This window comes from Propithecus coquereli, unplaced genomic scaffold (genome assembly GCF_000956105.1).
Source record: "Propithecus coquereli isolate 6110/MARCELLA unplaced genomic scaffold, Pcoq_1.0 Scaffold203, whole genome shotgun sequence".
NCBI lineage: Eukaryota > Metazoa > Chordata > Mammalia > Primates > Indriidae > Propithecus > Propithecus coquereli.
The window spans coordinates 1,532,777-1,552,866 of record NW_012145301.1 but is presented as its reverse complement, the minus strand read 5'-3'; the positions used below and the strand labels follow the sequence as shown (position 1 = coordinate 1,552,866).

At 38.7% G+C, this 20,090-nt stretch overlaps 1 protein-coding gene across 8 annotated transcripts in view; it reads left to right on the top strand.

The window, feature by feature from the left end:
- SORBS2 (sorbin and SH3 domain containing 2) overlaps positions 1-20,090 on the top strand; it is a 73,644-nt gene that overhangs the window by 7,791 nt on the left and 45,763 nt on the right. For 2 of the 8 annotated variants that reach the window (XM_012644015.1, XM_012644011.1), the window contains exons 3-7: positions 1,287-1,353; positions 2,685-2,729; positions 4,786-4,975; positions 7,132-7,246; positions 17,074-17,130. In XM_012644015.1, the coding sequence (XP_012499469.1) occupies positions 1,287-1,353; positions 2,685-2,729; positions 4,786-4,975; positions 7,132-7,246; positions 17,074-17,130 (474 nt within the window). Of the gene's footprint in view, positions 1-1,286; positions 1,354-2,684; positions 2,730-4,785; positions 4,976-7,131; positions 7,247-14,326; positions 14,486-15,151; positions 15,236-17,073; positions 17,131-20,090 lie in introns of all 8 variants that reach the window. The other 6 variants (XM_012644014.1, XM_012644009.1, XM_012644010.1 and 3 more) reach the window with 4 other exon arrangements.

Genomic DNA, 20,090 nt, shown 5'->3' with positions numbered 1-20,090 from the left:
AACCCTCTATGTCAAGATGAAAAATGCAGTGACCAAATTTCTGGAAAAAAAAAAAATCAGGACATAAAATCCAAACCAAAGCTCAATGTAACAAGTACAAGAATATTTTTGGAGCAATCCTAACAGAATTTTTTAAATCAAGGGAACTATCCTGGAAAATCTGGTAAATTTAGTTACTGTACACAGAATGCTCAAGTTTGTCATCCAAGTAGCTCTGAAAGAGTTGGGGTGAAGATCTTGCCAAGCAAAATCTTTAATTATGATTATAAAGGTGTGTTTATCTACTTTCACAGGTATACAGTAAGGTACAGTTCCATCCAATAAGCTAGATTCATACATTATTTTGTTCCACAAATATTTGAAGTTCCCTACTGTTACCATTTATTGAGCATTTATTATATTCTAGGCATAATTCTAGGTCTTTTTGTATACATTGTCTCATTTAATTTCCATAGCAATCCTATGACTTAGATATTATACAATTTTTGTTATTTTAGAGAGGAGAAAACTGAGCCTCAAAAAGATTATATGACTTTGTCAAATTCATATTGCTAGAAAGTATCAAACAGTAATTAAAGAAACCAAGATCTGAATCTTGGTTCAAGATTTAACATCAACTTCATCCTTCCACCGCAGCCTACTTTTTCTATCATGTCCATATGCATTTAGCAAGGCAAGTGTGTGTACACTCTGTTATCCTGTTAAAAATTTTGTGAAACCATACATTTTTAGATTTGCTCCAGGACTCTGGATTATCTACTATATTCAGTATTTCAGTAATTGAGATAGTTACTTTAGTAAATACCAAATTTATTCTCGAGGCTGATCAGAATACAGTTTGGGTCAAAAATATTCCCTCGTCAATTCTAAAAATAGTGTCTTGATAGAACACGCAATAAAAAATGTTTAAGGATAACCATAATCACCAAAAGGAATTAAGAAAACTATTACAACAATAACTTTTATTTAGTGAATTTTATATAAATATATTTGTGTAAGTATCAACTACCTAGTGCTGGATACTAGGTGGTTTATGAAAAAATAAAATTATAGCATCAAATGTTCCAATTCAGCTTAACTCTAACATGAGGTAACACATTTATAAACTTGCATACATAACTAAATAAATTGCTGAAATTGTCATCAAGTAATAGGAAAGAGTCAGAAAATTTTAACACAGAATAGAAATCTGCTATTAAGAAGATAAACTATAGAAATGAAAACATTGAGAAGCAACACGGATTTGAAACCAGTTTTGTAACTTTTGGACACTCTGTTTGTTATAGACAGTGGACCGACCCAAGGACTGGTACAAGACAATGTTTAAGCAAATTCACATGGTGCACAAGCCGGGTATGTATGTTGTTCTGCTTTCTGATCAGGTCCTTGTGGGTTGCAGGATATATATTCCTCTTTTCTATAGGTTTTGTTCACACAAAATGTCAAGACCCCAGCACACTCCATGCCGCTTTCTTTTTGGCATTCTTCCTGTTCCCCTCTTCCCGCTCCAATCACAGATCCCTCTGCCTCCGCCCCACCCCTGGGCTGCCTGCAAGAGACGCCCCTGGGAGGTTGGCCCGTGCTCTGGCCTCCTCCCTCCAACCTTCCTGTCCACGGTCTAAACCGGGGTGTTGTCTGTGTAAACAGACGCCTTGTTCCTGTGTCCACCCCGTCTGCTCTTCATCAAGAGCGTGAGTCTAGGCAGGTCTCCTGAGCCTGCCGTCGGGGCCAAGGGAAAGCTTCCCTTTGCCCTCTGACGGGTTCGCTGAAAATCACTGACAAGAGGCAGACTAACAGGAGAAAAGGCATATAAAATTTATTTGATCAAAGTTTTACATGACATGGGGACTTCAGAATGAGGACCTAAAGATACAGGGGAAATTGTCCATTTTTATGCTCAGGTTCAACAAAGCGTGGGCAGCCATGTAGCAACATGATTGGACATAAAGGGATGATCTAATGCTAACAGACTGAGTGGGGAAACCCAGCAAGGCCTGTCTGTCCAGGCTCTTCTTGGCCTCTCTGAGCAGCATCCTTCCTTCTGGGTGTGGGACAGGACCCTCTCTGGAATGGGGGTCTTACGGCCCACAGTCAAACAGGGTGGGTCAGAGAATTTCTTTATGGCCAGTTTTTAAACAGAAAGGTCGGGGGTGGTTAGAGTAATATTTTTAGGTTTTATGGCTGGCTTTGGAGAAAAAGGGTGCTGGTTTCTATGACCCACCTTGGGGAAGAGGGATTCTAGTGTCTGTGGCTAGCCTCGGGGGAGAATGAGGCAACAGAGACAGGAGGGCAGGAGAAAGACACAGAACAACTTTTGCTTCTGAGGCCTTCATTCTGGGTGTTGTTTTCTGAGCCCTAACACTGCTCAGCGCAGCTGACAAGCCATCTCTAAGCACTTAAACGGAAATTCGTGATCCAGAGGAAACGGTGGCCTTGGGAAGTGAGGACAAGGGACCGACTTTGTACGCTACGAAGAGACTGGCAATGCCAATATGTTACAGACAAGAAAGGGTGGTCGGGGGCACAGCAAAAAGCAATATTTGAAACTAAAAAGTGATATTATGAACTTGGAAAAATACGTTGCTTTCCTAACAAACTTCCGTTGTTTCTCTGAAGTTCTGCTGTCTTGTTTTGCCATGGTGACCGAATCTGTACTACCATAATATTTATGTTTCATTTTCTAGATGATGACACTGACATGTATAATACTCCTTACACATATAATGCAGGTAGGATGGGTTTCCTTGCTTGCAATGAATATTTTATGCTCCGCAATGTTTGGAAGAACTACACAGCCACTTTTTGTACCCTTTGTTTGAGCACACGTTTGCAGTTCATATCATTAGGAGGATGCTTGTTTTTTCTTTTTTCAGAGCATGCATAACAAAAGGATTGATCTTTTCTCATGGAAATGAGAACTAACACTGTTTTATCTCATTCATTCCCACTGCTAGTTTATTCTCAGCTTCAGGAATGCTTAACCGAAGTGTGAAGGACAGCCTGAAAGAACACACTGTAACCCAGGGTACAAAACAAGATAGAGATCTTCTTTTATCAGCAGAGAGTGATTACAATTGCGTAAGATCATTCAGATACACTTCACAAAAAAACAAGTCAAGCAAAGTATTTTGTGACCTTGTCCCTGCTTTTGCTCCAAAATGCAACCATTCATTGAAAGATTTCAAAAATCCCACTTGGCTGGGCCACTTTTCTGACTCAGAGTTGCCAGTGGTCATAATAGAATGACTTCAATTCCGGGCATTTCCACTTGGATTCAAGGGCATTGGCACCTCATGAAGGGGTCTTCAGGCTTGAGAGGGGAACCCCCCCCAAAAAATGTTTCCCTTCATCACTTTCTCTTGAATGTTGCATCAGGGGTTCTGCCCAGGCCCCCTCTCCCTGCCCAGCCACAGGCTCAGAACTCTTGCTGTCCCCTTTCTTTAGAGCAGACTCGGAGGCTCAGACTGCTCCCCTCCCCTTCTGCAGCAGTGACCTCATTTAGGGGTCCCCTGGCCAGCCTGGCCCAGGAACTACATGAGGCTCTCCCCTCCCGCACACCTGGAGACCAGCGCTCAGCCCCTAGCTGTTAGGGATGCCACTGCTAGTCTCCACTACCAAACAGAGGGAAAATGAGTGAAACAAGCCCAGCGAGTTGTAAGACCTCTGGCTTTAGGTCCTGGCTCCCTCAGATGACAGCATGAGGCCCACTAAGATGTCCTCCTCAATTTTCATTCTGGGTCCCGGGTACACCAAACTCACTCCCTTTATTTAACTTGAAAGTTGAAGTCTGACTATGGAATGGCGGCAAAACTGTAAGTGCAGATGTTATCTTTGTTTGCCGAGGAAATTGGAACACTCTCAGGAGAGGCAGATGAGTGCAAATAGACTTCGCCCAAAAGACTGTGGTTGTGAGAAATTCAGAATTTTCATAATTTTTTTAATATCAAAGTTTGTGTCTCGTTAGTAACTAGTAAATGGAACGGCAGTTACGTGTAGAACCCTACAAGTTTCATCATTTAATCAGTAGACAAAGCCACTGCAACTAGTCTCTTCCCTTTGTACTAACCCTACATCTCACGGCTTTATGTCTTGCACTTTTCTGCTTTTATTTTTCCATACCATCCCTAACTAATCCTTCAGGGCTAATTCTAGCAGCTTGGGTTCTATAATATCTTCTCTGACTAATCCACCACCTTCTGACATCCTTTAATTCTTAACATATGTTTTCCTCATTTGATCTTTATTATATGTTACCAGTTAATTTCAATCATAATTCTATTCGTGTCTCCTCTCCCCAGTTGTGTTGTAAGCTTATTGAGGGTTTGCGTGTCCTTGTGCCTTGCACAGCACCTTATATATACAGCTTGGTCAATTGTCATATGTAAATCAGAGGGTTTTTTTTAAAGTGTTAGGAGATATTTGGAAACAGTTCTAAGTATTTTTAATCTCCTATAATTATTAGTTTATATGATTCAAAGAGAAAATTTGCTAAGTACCTGTAAGTTGACTCCTACTATCAGTCTGAATTATTACTAACTCCAAAATAATTGACAAACAGTTATTGTAATCAGGGCTTATGTAGAGAATAAATGAATAATTAATTAATGAAGATCAGTCAATTAATAATATTAATAAATTAATAAAGAACGACCATCTGATGTATGCATTATGAATATGCTTATCGATAAGAATTTTTACATAGTCATTGGCTATGTAGAGGGGAATGAATAATTTAATGCACTTCTAACATATTATTTGCTTCTGTGTGGGGGGGTTTCATGATAGGTCTGTACAACCCACCCTACAGTGCGCAGTCACACCCTGCCGCGAAGACCCAGACCTACAGACCTCTTTCCAAGAGCCACTCTGACAACGGCACCAACGCCTTTAAGGACGCGTCCTCCCCAGTGCCTCCCCCACACGTTCCACCTCCAGTCCCACCGCTTCGACCAAGAGATCGGTCTTCCACAGAAAAGTAAGACGTCTTCCCCAAAAGTGGCCAAAATTTATCTTGGGACAAAAACAAGGCCATGTGACATCCAGTGGAAGAATCGGTGCACACCTTAACAGAGAGAATAAATGTGTAACTCGTGAGTCCCTACGTACACCATACTGACCTCCTCCACTGAGACTGTAGCAAACGCAGTCACAGTCTTGGTTCATGGTATCACAGCACCCTAAATTAGACTCGAATTGACATTTATTGATCAATTGACTTTTGGGTCAATAAACGCATATAATTGACATATACATGCTTTGGTATACCAGGTTAAAGACTATGCAATTAGTTTTCAGTTTCCTCAAATCTGAAATGTTAGATCTATCAATAATATATGTTTTTGAAAGCAGGGAAAGTTACTCATAAATCATAAATAAGGCATTACTTAATAAGTGTCTATCTCTGACTCATTTCCATCAGTTTTTCAAGCTGATACTAGTTTTCATTTCTCCACTGAAGTATTTTTATAGAAACTATCCACACTAAAATAAAAATTTATAAACACACTTCTATCATGTTATTTTTGTTAGGATTATGACTAATATTTCTACTTATAGGTAACCTTTATTGAGCGCTCACTATAGCCCAGCAGTAGACTAAGCACTTTTGCTGTATCATATCATTTGATTCTGAGAACAACCCAATGAGATAGCTTCTATTTTAAAGAGAAAGAAACTGTGGTTCAGAAAATTGAAGTCATTTGCTCAGCTCGTACAGCTAGTATGTCCAAGCCAGGATCCAAATTCAGCTCTGATTAAATCCAAAACCTATGGTATCCTGATAACTAATAAATAAGAATATAAAAATTATTCTTTATTAATACCAGTTATTAAGCATCATCTGTCATACCCATCCGAGAAAAATTGTATTCGACACTTCATTGTACCATTAAAAGTAACTGATGATGACATAGGTACAAGATACCACGAAAATAGACACACATCACATGTGAAGGGGTCCTCATGGTGAATTACGTGATGCTTAAAGTTAAAAAACAATGATCTAGACACAAAATGGTATATTTGCCATCAAAAAAGAACCCGAATTAACATTTAGATTTAAATGTATTATTTGTCCTATATGTTTAGTTAAAATAAATATCTCATTAAGAGATATGATGATCCCTTTAAAAATTCCAGATGGCTTTCATATATATTGTCTCATGCAATGCTCAAAACTCCCTTGCAAGGAAAAAGAACACAATTTTGCTACCTGTGTTTAACACAGATGTAAAATCTAAGACTGCAAAGTTTAAGAGGTCTGCTGAATATCACTCATCAATTTAGTAGAAAGCTAAGACTTGCCCCTAGTTCTATCTCTTAGAGCACTTTGATTTCCAACATGCCATGGAATCCAAATTTCATTCCATTCCATGGAATCAGAATCACTCCAATCTATAGTCAAAAGATCCATCCTCCTAAAAATAATGGACCCAAAGGGAGGCTTCTTCTTTAGCTCCAGCTGCCTAGAAAAGCCTTACTTTGTAAGTCCTTCTTTGACAGCCTCTTAAAGGATATTAGTTCAGGAAGAAGTGCTGATTCCCAGGAGCTAGATGTTTGACTCTGGTGTTTCAAAGCTAACACCAAAAGATGATCTCCCATGCCACACAGCTTGCTCCCAACTCAAGTGATACTTTTATACTTTTCCCAGACAAACTATGGTGCCACTTGCAAGAAACAAGATCAAACATGGTGTGTGCATTACTCCTTGTCACTTTGGATCAAGGATGCCAAGTCACAGAGTGGTGGGTTAAATGCACAGAGCTTAACAGAGCATACTGCCACTTACTTTAAACACGAACATATGCAGCTACCATTAGTGACCCTGAGGCTCACTGAGAGGTCACTGTCTGCATGTGTACAACCCTCTCATGTGAGTTTTTGAGCCAACAGGAGGATAATTGTATGAAAAAGAAAAAAAAAGAGGAACATATAATATGAAATAAAAGAAATGGCTTTCTTTAAACCATTAATGTAAAACAAAACATAAATATGGAATTTTTTGCAGATTAACTTTTATCCTAGAGATTTTAAAATCTATATTAACATTAACAGCAGATAACAAGTGGTTTTATACAATTGTTTTAAGCACACAGGATTATTTTAACATATGATTTCTTGTTTACTTCTAAGGCATGACTGGGATCCTCCAGACAGAAAAGTGGACACAAGAAAATTCCGGTCTGAGCCAAGGAGTATTTTTGAATACGAACCTGGCAAGTCATCCATTCTGCAGCATGAAAGACCAGTAAGCACTTGTCATTAACCAGAATGCCAGCTCTCTAGGCTTCCAGGGTTTCCAGATAAACCTGAATTTCGTATTGTTTAGCAATTTTTATCACGAAGGTAATTTATTTATTTATTTGGCATTATTTGGAAATCATGAGTATTTTGTGTCATGATTTGTGCATCCTGTCTCAGGATTAAAAGATGCACTCACTAATATGTTGTCTCTACTCACCAAATATATATATATATAAAAGTAGGACTCATTTGCATGTAACATTAGTTGTGTCCAATCATGAACCTGAGTTTAATTTTTTTAAAAGCACCACTCATAAATGCAACACTGAATTGCTATTATAGATTGCTAATGAGAAAAGTCTTTAATTAATCTCCCCAATACACATGGAACCATGGTTCCATCCTTTGGTTTGCATTATTAGTTATATAATATTTCTTTGGCTTAAGGGGAAATTTTCCAAATGCCCTTTTTATAACAAGTTGTTTTAATTGATTCTTATTAAATCCCTCTCAGGTTACCAAGCCTCAAGCTTCCTGATTGATTGTCATTCTAATGGATCAAGATTGTATTTCACTTTGCAGTATTTTTTTCAATTATTTACTCTAATTATATGCAAACAAAAAGATAGAAAAATCACTTCCCTCCTCAAAGTGCAAGTTACCAAAGATGTTCTTCCCTGGCCTTCTTGGTTTCTGGTCTCCCCAGCCCTCCTTTCTGTGTCCTTTGCTTCCCTCCCCCCTCCACCCCCCCCCCACCAGAGCTCAGTGCCCTCAGGATATCTTTGAAACTCTACAGTTCCTCTGCATCTCCATCCAAACCTGCTTCTAGAAAAGCATTTGATGTCAATTGCAACTTACTCACATTTTTGCTTTAAAAGAATTTTAGGTGTCAGTGAACAGGAAAAAGAGGATTTTTCTTTGTTAGCTCCTTCAAGAGCCTCCAAGAAATCACATTATTATATATAGTGCAAGGCCATCCCTGAAATTTAATTGGAAACCCTTGCCTCACCACACCCAACCTAAGTGTCCTTAATTTAGTTTTTGAAACCCCATATTTGTGGTTGTGTTGTTGAAAAACATGTTCGAAAACTTATAATCACATAATTCATACATGATATTTACCTAAGCCATCTTTGCCTTTCTTCAAACAACTCATATCTTTTAGAGTAACAGGACTTCAATAGAAAAACAAAGAAAAAAAAGGAACATCACTGATTTGCAGGCTCCATTGCAAACTTATAACCCATTTACTAGGTTATATGATGAAATATCATGACACTTTGAAATTTCCAGAATGAGAATTGGGTGATCCACCATGTCGCCATTGCATAAAACTGGAAATAGCAAAATAATAAATCTCAGATTTAAATATAAAAAACAAAGCTTCCATAATCATTCAGCAATTTATGAGACTCTTAGGATAATGAACACTGTAATTGTATGGGAATGCTTTTGTAGCTGCGGTCTCAGGAAACAGGACTGCTTTTAGAAGCTTTCCCATCAACATATTTCTGTTATTTAGCCATTTGACAAAATAGATTGAGCACCAACTCTGTGCCAGACTTGGTATTAGGTGCTAGAGACACAATGGTGAACAAGACAGAGTCTCTACCTCGAGGAACTTCAAGTCTATCATTTAACGTATATGCATGACGAGATCTGCTTTTGTGCAAACTAAACAACCTCTTGGGGTTAAAACAGAGGCATACCTAAAGAATCCCCCCTCTGCCCCCTCTCTCATTTGGGGCCCTATCATTGTGCCTGAAATTCCCACATTACTCGTGTCTGTCGGTTAAAGCGTTTAAGGCTCCTAGTTTTAAAATAGCAATAAAAAGAAGACGAACAGCAATAACAATACCTGTAAATGTTCACTGAACATTTACTATGTGCCAGGCTCTGCGATTAGTTTTATGCCATATCTCATGTAATAGTGTTTCCAATCACCCTAAGAAGTTGATACATGGTATTCCCCTTTTATGGATGAAAAGATGGAAGCACACATTGACCAACTTTGCCCCAGGTCACAGAGCTGGTGGGAGGTGGCAGTAGGCGTAGAGCCCAGGCACACTTATGCCTGGTGGGCTCAATCACCACTATATTGCTGAGTAGGAAGCACGTGTAGCTAGTAATAATTATTACTTTAATTAGAATACTTACGTTGCAATATAAATTAGTTTATTTATTGGCTAATTTATAATTACTATTTGATTTACTTTACCAGAAACCTAGGCCCTTCGTAGTTATGACACCAGCCCAGAATACTTAAGTAGGTGTGAGAAGGCAGGGAGACCTGGAGCCACGGGTGTTGCCAGAGACGCATGCGGATAGGTCTCTGCAGCCACAGCTAAGTGGAAGGGACCTAGAAACTGGGACAGAAATGAGAACGGATATCTTATGCAGAAATGGAGAGCACCAAAACTCATGCCTCCTAAGCAATTTTGTGGAGGACCAGCCTTAACCAACATGGTTCAAGCTGGTATCATTTTGACCAGCCTTTTTATTATAGGACTAGTCTATGACCTTTTTTTAAAATTATCTTTAAAACAAACAAAAAAATCAATCCTGAATTCATTCTAATTTATAGAAACAGAAGAAAACAACGGGCCAGTGGGCAGTGGCACTGTGGAGAGTGGCTATATATTGACTTAAAGAGGAGGAAGGTTTGCTGAATGCGGGTGATGGAACGGCAAAGGGCCGACACGGGGAGTTCGAGGCCCTATGCGTGCATCCTCATGACTTGGACTCCAGGATGACGTGGGAGCATTCCTTGGCTCTTTCCATAATTAATTTTTGAAAAATATACACAGCAGCAAAGCAATTCTGTGCTGCTCTGTTGACTTCCCAGATGATGCCACCTCCATCTGCTTTCCTAAGTGTCATCTTCGATTCCCCTCTCCCCAGGGGACTCAAAGTCCTGCCCACCAGGAGAGATGCCACTGCCACTCCTCTCTCTGGCCTGCCGTGGTCCAGCAACAGCCACCCGACCCAGTCCCCTGATTCTCCAATCTCATCTCCACACCGCAGCAAGGTCGATCTTTAGAAATTCTTTATAAAATCTCCAGCTCAAAACTTTCTCCTGGTTCTTCACTGTCCTTAGAGTGAAATCCAAATCCCTTAACATAATTTATAAAAGCTCTTGGGATTTGGCACCAGCTGAGCTCTCCAGCCTGGTCTCTCTTCTCATTCTCCCCCCACCCCCACCAGGTTCCAGCTACACAGAGAACTTTCAGCTCCCTCCTTGCTGGGCCTTTGCACAGCCTGTCCCCGCTGCCAGGAAAGCTCTCGCCACCACCTCTTCCTTCACACAGAAAGTTCTAGCCCATCCTTCAGGTCTCAGGGTAGTCACACTCCTCCCAGGGAATTGTCCCCAACTCCTCAACACTAGCCTTAAAGCTCCCCCTGCTGTGGGCCCAGGGCCCTCACACACTGAACTATAAAGGCCTGTTTACTTGTGGGTGTCCCTCAGGAGACCTTAAGCTCCTTGAAGGCAGGGACCATGTCTGGGACACCCCTTGTATTCCAAACACCTAGCACAATGCTTGGCGCATGGTTGGTGCTCAGCAAATATTCATTCATTGAATTACTAAGAGAATGTATGAACATAGGTTTTACCTTTACGGTGAATGGGTAACATTAGTGAGAAACTGAATCCTTATTTTGTTGCTTATCTGTGAAGCCTATATATTTCCACTGACAAAAGGCCAGTGGGTCTCTATCAAAACCCTCAGGAGGCATTTGACACACTGCTATTAGTAACTGTGACTCACCAATTCCGTGATTCCCTGGGTTACAAAGGAGACAGAAGGAATGGTACTGTCTGAATAGAAGTCCTCCCCAGACCCTGGCTAACGGGGTCTTCCTTAGGAATCAGCCGCATATGCATTTGTGTTCTTTAACAGGAAAGCAAAACTGAATGTACTTTTTTGAAACTCATATTCATTTGACTATAAATTTAGAAATGTCGACTAAATGGGCCTAATGTTTGATCTGGAAAATTACTTTGCTTCATCTGATGGTTGAAAAGTTTTATGTGACAGTTTGAACCATAAAGAATTATCCTAACAGTGTAGATAGCATTTATTGTGGAGACACAATAAATGTGAAACATGGTAGCCAATACCATTAAAGCTTAAAATCTAATGAGTATAATTTTCAAGAACGAAATATGTTGGCACTTTTTTTTTTTTTGGAACAACATATAGAAAGCATATGCCTCAATAAAATACTGAGAACAATGGAATTTCTATAACCACAAAAGCAACTAAATGTTTTTAAATTGTAGAAAATATAAAAACTTTAAAAATTGTTCACCCTTGGTAGCTTTTAAATAAGGATCACGTGTGATTTACAGTTTTAGCTTTTCTTAAGCACATTCTTTTGCACTGATGACACGAAGTTAGTTTTAAGCAGAGGTTTGCTGAGGTTTCCTTAAATGAATAGAACAAAAAAACAAGGTTAAAAAGAGTGTTAATATTAGTGAACTCAAAGGACTTCCATGTTACACGTGGAAAGTGCTGAATTAGTGAGATTGCTAGTGTGTATATGCATCTGTTGGCTGACCACATCTGTGTGTGTGTCACCGACTATCATGAGGTTTCTGTGTACCTTAGCAGTGGCTCTGGGTCACTCCAATACATTTAATTATTGCATGACTAAAGGCATTCAGTAGATCTGCATAGCAAAGAGAAGATTGTAGTTCTGGCACTTATGCTTTCTTTAATGTAAAGCCTTTGCTCAAGTGTGTGCCTTTCTTTACATTTCAAAGTTATAGATAATTACCAGCTATAATTGTTTGGGGTATTTTCTCTGCTAATTTCTATTGGCATGCATTCGAGATAGTTCGCCATTATGACTATAAATCGAATTTATAATTGACAAAATAATTAATGGAAAATTCCCATTCTAAGGTATGGAGCAAGATGATTGATATTCTGCTCCTTTTTCCATATTCTGTCATAGAAATATATTTCTATAAGTCAGGACTTAGTATATCCATTTGTTATATATTTTCTTAAGGTGGAAGTCAAAGTAAAGTTGTATTATCACTAATAAATATACTTACTTGTTCAGTAAATTTGCTGCCCTCTGCTGTTCATGTTTCTTAAACGGATTTGTTTCCTCTAAGAGAAGTTTCTATCTCCCCTTAGCAAAACAAAACACTGTATGTGAAAGCAGAGGTTATAAAATCAAGAATTAATAATATGTTTGTAACATTAGAAACTATGATGTTTAAAAGAGCCAGGGGTTAGTTTTCCTATAGAAGAAATAGTATGCCTCTATAAACAGAACAAAAATTACTGGAAAATTCTCTGTACTGTCAATTACCCTAAAAATCAGCTCCAGCAAAACCATTCCATGAACTAATTATATGCTGCATCTATAATGATCTAAATAATAATTGGAGGACAATATTCTAGCAACATCAAAACCTCAATACTCTTACAACTATTGAATTAAATGTAAATTGAATCCAATTTTTATATTAAACAGAAAATAGTTTTAAAATTAGTTATTCAAATATTTTCTTTCTGCCAATGTCACTGCTACTTCTGAGATGTAAACCAAAAATAATATTGGCATAAATAAGGGAAAATATCTCAAGATTCTTACAACCTATCCCTATACCTAATAGTAAATGTTCTCTCTTTTACTTATTGCAAAAATAACATTATAACAATAAAGCAAAATAATGTTTAAAAGAAAGAAAAAGCAAACAGTCTCAATACCAGAACACCTTTGTAGTCTTTTGTGTATGTGTACATTTCTTTCCTGTGCTCATCCAGGTGCAAGCTTTGTAATACCATTGTAACCACTGTACAAGTGCACGGTTATATTCTGTTTTCATTGCCTAGCATCCCATCATGAACATTTCCTTCATAATTACAATTACCACGTATTTTGGATAACTTAGGTCCTTGCACTATTTTGTCATGATGCCTCAACTTTTCTATCATTGTCTGTAATTACTATTATGATATTTTACTATGAAATATTGAGAGAAAACCACATCACTAAAAACACTTTGGGTATAACTTACTATTAAATATAGACTGTGTATCATTAACAAAATCATTGTAAATGCAACGAGTCAATAAAGCACTAGAGCAAGCTCATGTCAAAATAGTGGCTTTTGTTGGAATATGGAATATTTCAAAGCTCCCAACATTCCAAAGGTTATAGAGCATTTCTTTCAGACCTGAGATGTCGCTACTCAGTGGAAGTCCCTGAGTTCCTTTAAGAATTGCAAGGAAATGATACGGAATTGCTTTGAAGCAGTGGCGGCTTGATAGCCCTCCTGGAATATGTCTGCAGGGTCTCAGCTCCTCTCTTGGCCAGGGGAATGGCTTTTAGGGAACCAAATAATTTTTCTTAGAAATTTTTTTTTTTCCTGACTTCAAATACTGTACTGTTCGATTGTACCACATTTAATTAGTGTGATAATTTCAAAGAAGTAATAACTCACATGCAGAACTTAAGCATCCAGTTGCAATATAAAATCAACTCTAGTCAGGCATGTATTATTTGAAAACATTAAGAGTATGGCTGGGTAAAGTAAATGCTCTGTGTCTGTTTTCTATTACTACAGTAATTGTATTTTCTCAGACTGTTTATATTAACACTCCCAGTTTGTCCATTTTAAATACAACATTCAGAAACCACTGGAGGGGAACAAGTCAATTATAAAAATTGGCTTTTTCTCTAAATTAGAATGTCAAGGAAACCAAGGTGGGATTTTTTTCCCACACTCCCTCCCCTGCCCCTGTCACCCACAGTACTGTGACAACCTAACCCCACCTAAATCCCTTTCTCAGCTCAAAGTAGGCAGGTGGAAGGTGGATCTTGGGGTATCTCCTTAAATGTGATCTTTCTTCACATTCCGAGAGATGCCTGATTGGCAGATCTTCGCGGTGGTCCAGAATGTTCCTAATGTATCTGGGTCACACCCCCACCCTCCTCCCAAGGTCATTTCTCCTCCCACCTGGCCTGACACAGGGCACAGATCACTGCCAGCTGGTGTCCTCTGGGTTCCATCAAGAGCGTCCATCTAATGAATCAGTTTCTCCTTCACCCCTCTTTCTTCCAGCCCCCTCTCCCAACATCTCCGACACCCGTCCCAAGGGAACCCGGCCGGAAGCCTCTTTCAATTCCCCGACTCGGAGCGGCCCCCAGCAGCCCCTGCCCTCCGCCCCGGAGCGGCGCCCCCACGCCAGGCCGGTGCGCCCCGGCTGTCTCTCCCATCCGGGTGAGCTCCCTCCTTCGACCTTTCTAACGTCAGGAAGCTCAGTGCAGCCCTCGCCCTCCCGAGGCCAGGAAGGCATGCTCAGAGGCTGGCGACCCCCACTCCCCCGGCGCCCCTTCCAGTCCCCACGAGGGTCCGGGGCCCCAGCGCCCACAGACCCTAACACCCCCGCACCTCCCATCCCTTCCCACCTCCCCCCAGTCCCACCCCAGGCTCGCCACGTGCCTGCACCCGAGGGGATCGTCAGCACACTGTAGCCACCCAGACTGGGATGCTGGTCACCAGTGAGGGCAGGGACGATGCGGTGACTCGCCCGGGCACTGGACTTGGAGACAGCGCCCAGCCTGTCCTGATGCTCGGGCGCGCTGACAGGGCCAGGCCTGGCCGCCAGGGAGCGCTGTCCCTAGTTTACGCATCGAGCTAAGGAGAAAATTAGAAGTGGTGGACAGAGGGACTAACTAGGGACCTAAGCGATGCCTTGGAAGCTCACTTTCATATCCTAATGTGACTCGTTTTACTTTACTTCCTCCGCTCTCTCCTGGCGAGGTTGGTTGGATGCGTTGCTGCACGTTTGCGTGTGAATGCGCGCGAGTTTGTCATACCACACGGCGTTTCCCTCACTTCGCTCAGTGTGCCTTTTCCTTCCCTTTTCCTTCACATCTGCTCTAGACTGATCGCATAAATCCAGATGACATAGATTTAGAAAATGAGCCCTGGTATAAATTCTTTTCAGAACTGGAGTTTGGACGCCCGGTAAGTGAGGCTAGACTATTAATATAAGAAACATAGGAGAATGTTGTTTGATTTGTAAAACATACCATTATCAGGAGAGATGGGTGTCATTTAGAGAGCGAAAGCTGAATGCATAATGTAGATACAGCTTCGGTACAGCTTAGTCTGCATTTATCTCTGTACCAAAATTTTTAATGTGCTCAGACACTTCCTATATGCTTTTTGAAGCCGTGCATTAGAATTACTTTGTATCTAACTAATTGCAAATTCAAAACGTTGAGGGAGTTTCTGTCCTGGAATATTCAGATAATTATTACAGCTTTAAAGATTTGTATTTGTTTACAGTCCATTTTGGTTTAGTTCAAACAGAGCCCCTTGACATGGATAACAAAAATCATTACTATTACTATACCTCCCATCGCTTGGAGAGTGCTGGCTTCTGTACTCATTATCTCTGAGCATCTTCCTAATACTTCTCCAATTGGAAGACTGGGACCAGAAGTGTTAAGAAATTTGCCTGGAACAGTAAATGGCAGAGTCAGAAGTTAAGCCTGTCACACACCTGGACTATATAGTATGTCCTAGTGCTCCTAGGCCACAGACCCATACAGCATGGGACTGCACTGAGTACTTTAGGCAATTGTAACTTTGTAAGTATTTGTGTGTCTAAATATAGAAACGTACAGTAAAAATACAGTGTTATAATCCTATGGGACCATCATCCTATATGGAGCCTGTCTTTAACCAAAACATTATTATGCAACACATGACTGTACCTAGTTTACCATTAGGGATGTAAGGAAAGAAAAAAAATTGGGAAGCCCTGCGGACTTTTATTTCCAGTCTTGCTAGTGAAAGCCACCACTTCTCTAATCCCCACACTCCCACCAGAGGAAGCCCCCGAGATCGGGCACAGTATGCTTAGTCCTGTTTGGGATAAAGAGTCAACTCCATCTTCAAGTAACAACTTGATTAACTCAAGTTTTATTTGGGAACAGCATCTATCAACAGTGATGCCTTTGATGTATGTCAGTTACATATGTTTTATGAAATATAGACTCAAATAACACACTCATTACACTACGGAGCAATTTTTATTAGAAATCAGAAGTCTTCCTTTTGCCATATATGCAGGTTTATATACTCGTATTTTGATCATATATGGCTTGCTGGTTGGTGATGGTAGTCTCTTTTGTCCATTAAAAGGAGATTTGATTAGATTTGTTATCTTTTATGGAACTGAATCAAAAATGACTGTAAATGAATATAAACCAAAGAATTTTTCCTAGAATTTCTATTACCTAATAGGAGGAATGTTTTCTTTCATTTTTCTCTCATTTGTATCTTAGCATTAACATAAATGCATTTTATTTCAGAGGAAAAACATTCTCTAGCTTTATTTTGTATGTATTGTTATTGTTGGTTAGGAGGTCTCTAGGGACTGTACCAATTTTTGTACTGAGTCTAAATAAATTATCCGCATTTCCTACAATCATCTTCAGCCACACATGGAAACTCACCAGCATGCTATCCACTTGCTCCTTTAATGTTTCTTTAATATACCTTGCATTCCTCTGTGGCCGGAGACCAGGAGTGCTAATTTTGATTTGATGAGATGAATTTATAAATATACTAATTGAACACCCGCAATTTTGCCCAGTGCTTGAGAATATTTGCAAACCTCCACTCTTCCTCCAGGCGACCCTATGTTGTTCCATTCATGTCACTCTGTATGTGATCCAGTGCTGTCGGCACTCAGTCTAACTGTTGTCACCTTCTCCACATGTTCATTCCTTGCTGCCATTGATTCTCCTCATTCCATCTCCACACTTCTGCTTATGTGGTGCATCTACACCCAGCCTCCTAAAAAGGCTCTGGACTATGTTCAAGACCATTCTTCTGGTGTTTCCAATGAGGTAAAAACAAGTTATTCTCTCTTTTTCAGATTTCTCCCTTACAGGCTGTGACTATGATTCTGAACATCCATGTTTTACATTTCACTATAGTGTCTAAGCTGTTTTTGAAAAATCTATCTTTGCATCATTGTGTTGTATCTATTTTCATTGCCTAGACATTAATTATACCAAAGATGGTGGCCGTTTCTGAACTCTAGGTGAACTAACCATTTATAGTTAAACTATTCAGTGTAGTTCTGGTATTCAGCAATGTGAAAATCAAAAATCAAAAGCACTAGTCTTAGTGAATTTATTAACCATCTGTTTTTATTAAGCTGAGTAAGTAATATACTATTAGAAGCCTTCTTAGTACCATTTTATCATCATGCTTAGAGGTGTAGATTAAGAGTTTAGATTCTTAGATAATCAGATGCCTATGTCCTACATATTCCTAAAATTTGTTTTTATTCTTTCATTTTTCTAAATACTTAGGACTTGTAGATTTTATCATCAGTCAAGAATAGGGCTGGCAAATACCTGGAAGTTGTGTGTCACAGTTTCCCAGCTCCACAACCTCAACAGACATTACTAATCCTTCCCGACACTATAATCCAGGCAGCCACTCTAACAGATAATCACTGGAACATGAGATGAAATGTATTTGCAACCTCTGTTTAAGAATGCTTATGCCAATCAGCTAGGTGAAAAATTTTTGCCAGGAAGTATAAATTTTTATTTGAATCAGACAAAGAGAGTATGAAAAAGGCAGAAACTATCCAGAGTCAAAAGCTTTTACCTTGATCTCTGCAAAGAAAAATGGAAAATTATTTTGGAAAACAGATAAAGGACTCACTAGAAGACAAAAGCAAAAATGACATAGTTTTGCTAACCATCTGCTATATACAAGCCTTCTTTTCAGAACTCTTAAAAGCAACTAGCATGGGAGCAAAGCAAATAAATTGATTTTCACACAATGGTTGCCCTTTGGTCTTAATTGAATACAATAACACAATAAATATCTTATTTTCATTGAAAAGTCTTAAATACGTGCAACTGAGAAAAAAAACTAGAACACTTTATGCTATTGGAGGTACTACTGACACATGGTGGTGACCACTGGAATTGCGAGCACCAAGTCTCAGGGGAAATACCCAAATTTTTAGAGCTTCAACTTGCAATTCCAAATTATTCCCCCTGTGGTAAGCATCAGAGTGTGTGTTAAAACAAGAAAGTGATCAAAATATTTATATATTAATAAAATAGGATAATCGGGAACATTCTGGGTTATTTAATTTAGTCATTTCTAAAGGCTTATACTTTGTAACCATGCAGCTAGTCCTGTAATCTGAAGAAAATAAGATAAAACAAGCAATTCTTATTGTGTATGTTATGTTACCTTCATATCTGAAGAAAGGAAATCATTTCAGCATATGAACAACCCAAGAATTTATTTTGAAATTCAATGTGGTCAGATATTTTTCTCAGATATTTTGATCAAATATTTCTAGGATGTGTTTGAGGTAATTGGTTCATTGAGACCTGAAATGCAATCAAGAGAGCATCATATCCAATTCACTCATTTTTCAGTTAAGAAAAGTATAGTGCAACGATTTTAAGGAGTCCAAAAATTGCATGGTAAGATGGTGGTGAAAAAAAATAAAACAGATCTCTCAACCTTCACTTCAGTGCTATTTCCTTTGCATCATGTATTTAGCACTTCAAGAGATGTATTTAGAGATTAAGTCTTTTAGAAACAAGTTATTTATGTAATATTATTCCTTGCTAACGAATGAATTTCTGTGAAATGAGTTCTAGTAATTAACATTACACAATAATACTTGGGCATAAAATAATGGGAACATAATTCTATGCATTCTATAATTTGATAGTAGTGGCAAAAAAAATCACATAAAAAAGCACTTTGCCGGTAATTAAAACTATTTGTCATCATCTCTTTGGGATTCAGAGGGAATGTTGTGTGATGATTCTAATAGCATATTAACTATGTTATTAATTTCACCTCATGGAAGAGTATAGGAAAACATACTCTCACAACATGTGGATTCTGTCTTTAATAACCTTTTGTTAAACATTTCTGGTAAAAATTGTAATTGGTTAGACATTACCCTTAGCTACCATTTATCAAGTGCCTATTATATTTCATGAATAACATATTCTTTTAATCCATAAGTATAATTGAAAAACTGACATAAATAAAAAAATAGTCAAGGACTTTTTTATTATTTACATTTGAAACATGAGGCACAAAATTAAGAACTTTGAAGCAAAGTTTAATCACATGATTTACTTAGCAAAAAGAGTGATTTAATGTCTGTACTTCATTAAAATGACGTTCTAGGTGTGTTAAAATAACAGTAATATGTAAATACTCAGTAAATCATAATAGATAAAATGGGTCACCTTTTTTCTAGAGACAATTTCCAACTCATGATGAGCAGCCTTCTTATAATTAGTGTACCAGTTTTTCTCTTAGTCATCAATCTAGACTTTTTACTCTGACCTTATAATTTAATACTGAATTTTCCCTCCTGAGTGTACACAAATCACAAAACTGGTTTTAGTTTATTTTGGATGTGGAAACCATCACAAGGAGGAATAACTGTAGTTTCTTAGCCTAACTCTAAAGCACAATTAATTCATCAGTTCTTACACTATGTTTTATTTCACATTACAATGTCAGTTAGGCTCTTCAATAGCTGACAAATTCAAAATTTCTGATCACTCCAGTGGTGTTCTAAGAGTATTCTGAATTTTGACACTTGTTGATGATCAGCAATTTTGACCACTTTTGGATGTCCCGTGAAAGCCATGATCCACACAAATGGCAATGCTCCTCTGCAAATATGTAGACTTAATATTTCTAAATTATAATATAACTATCTGTTTTTTTGGTTTTCAGTTTTTGGTTTTTTTTTTTTTACTTGACTGCTTTCTTTCTTATTTAGTATCTATTTTTCTAC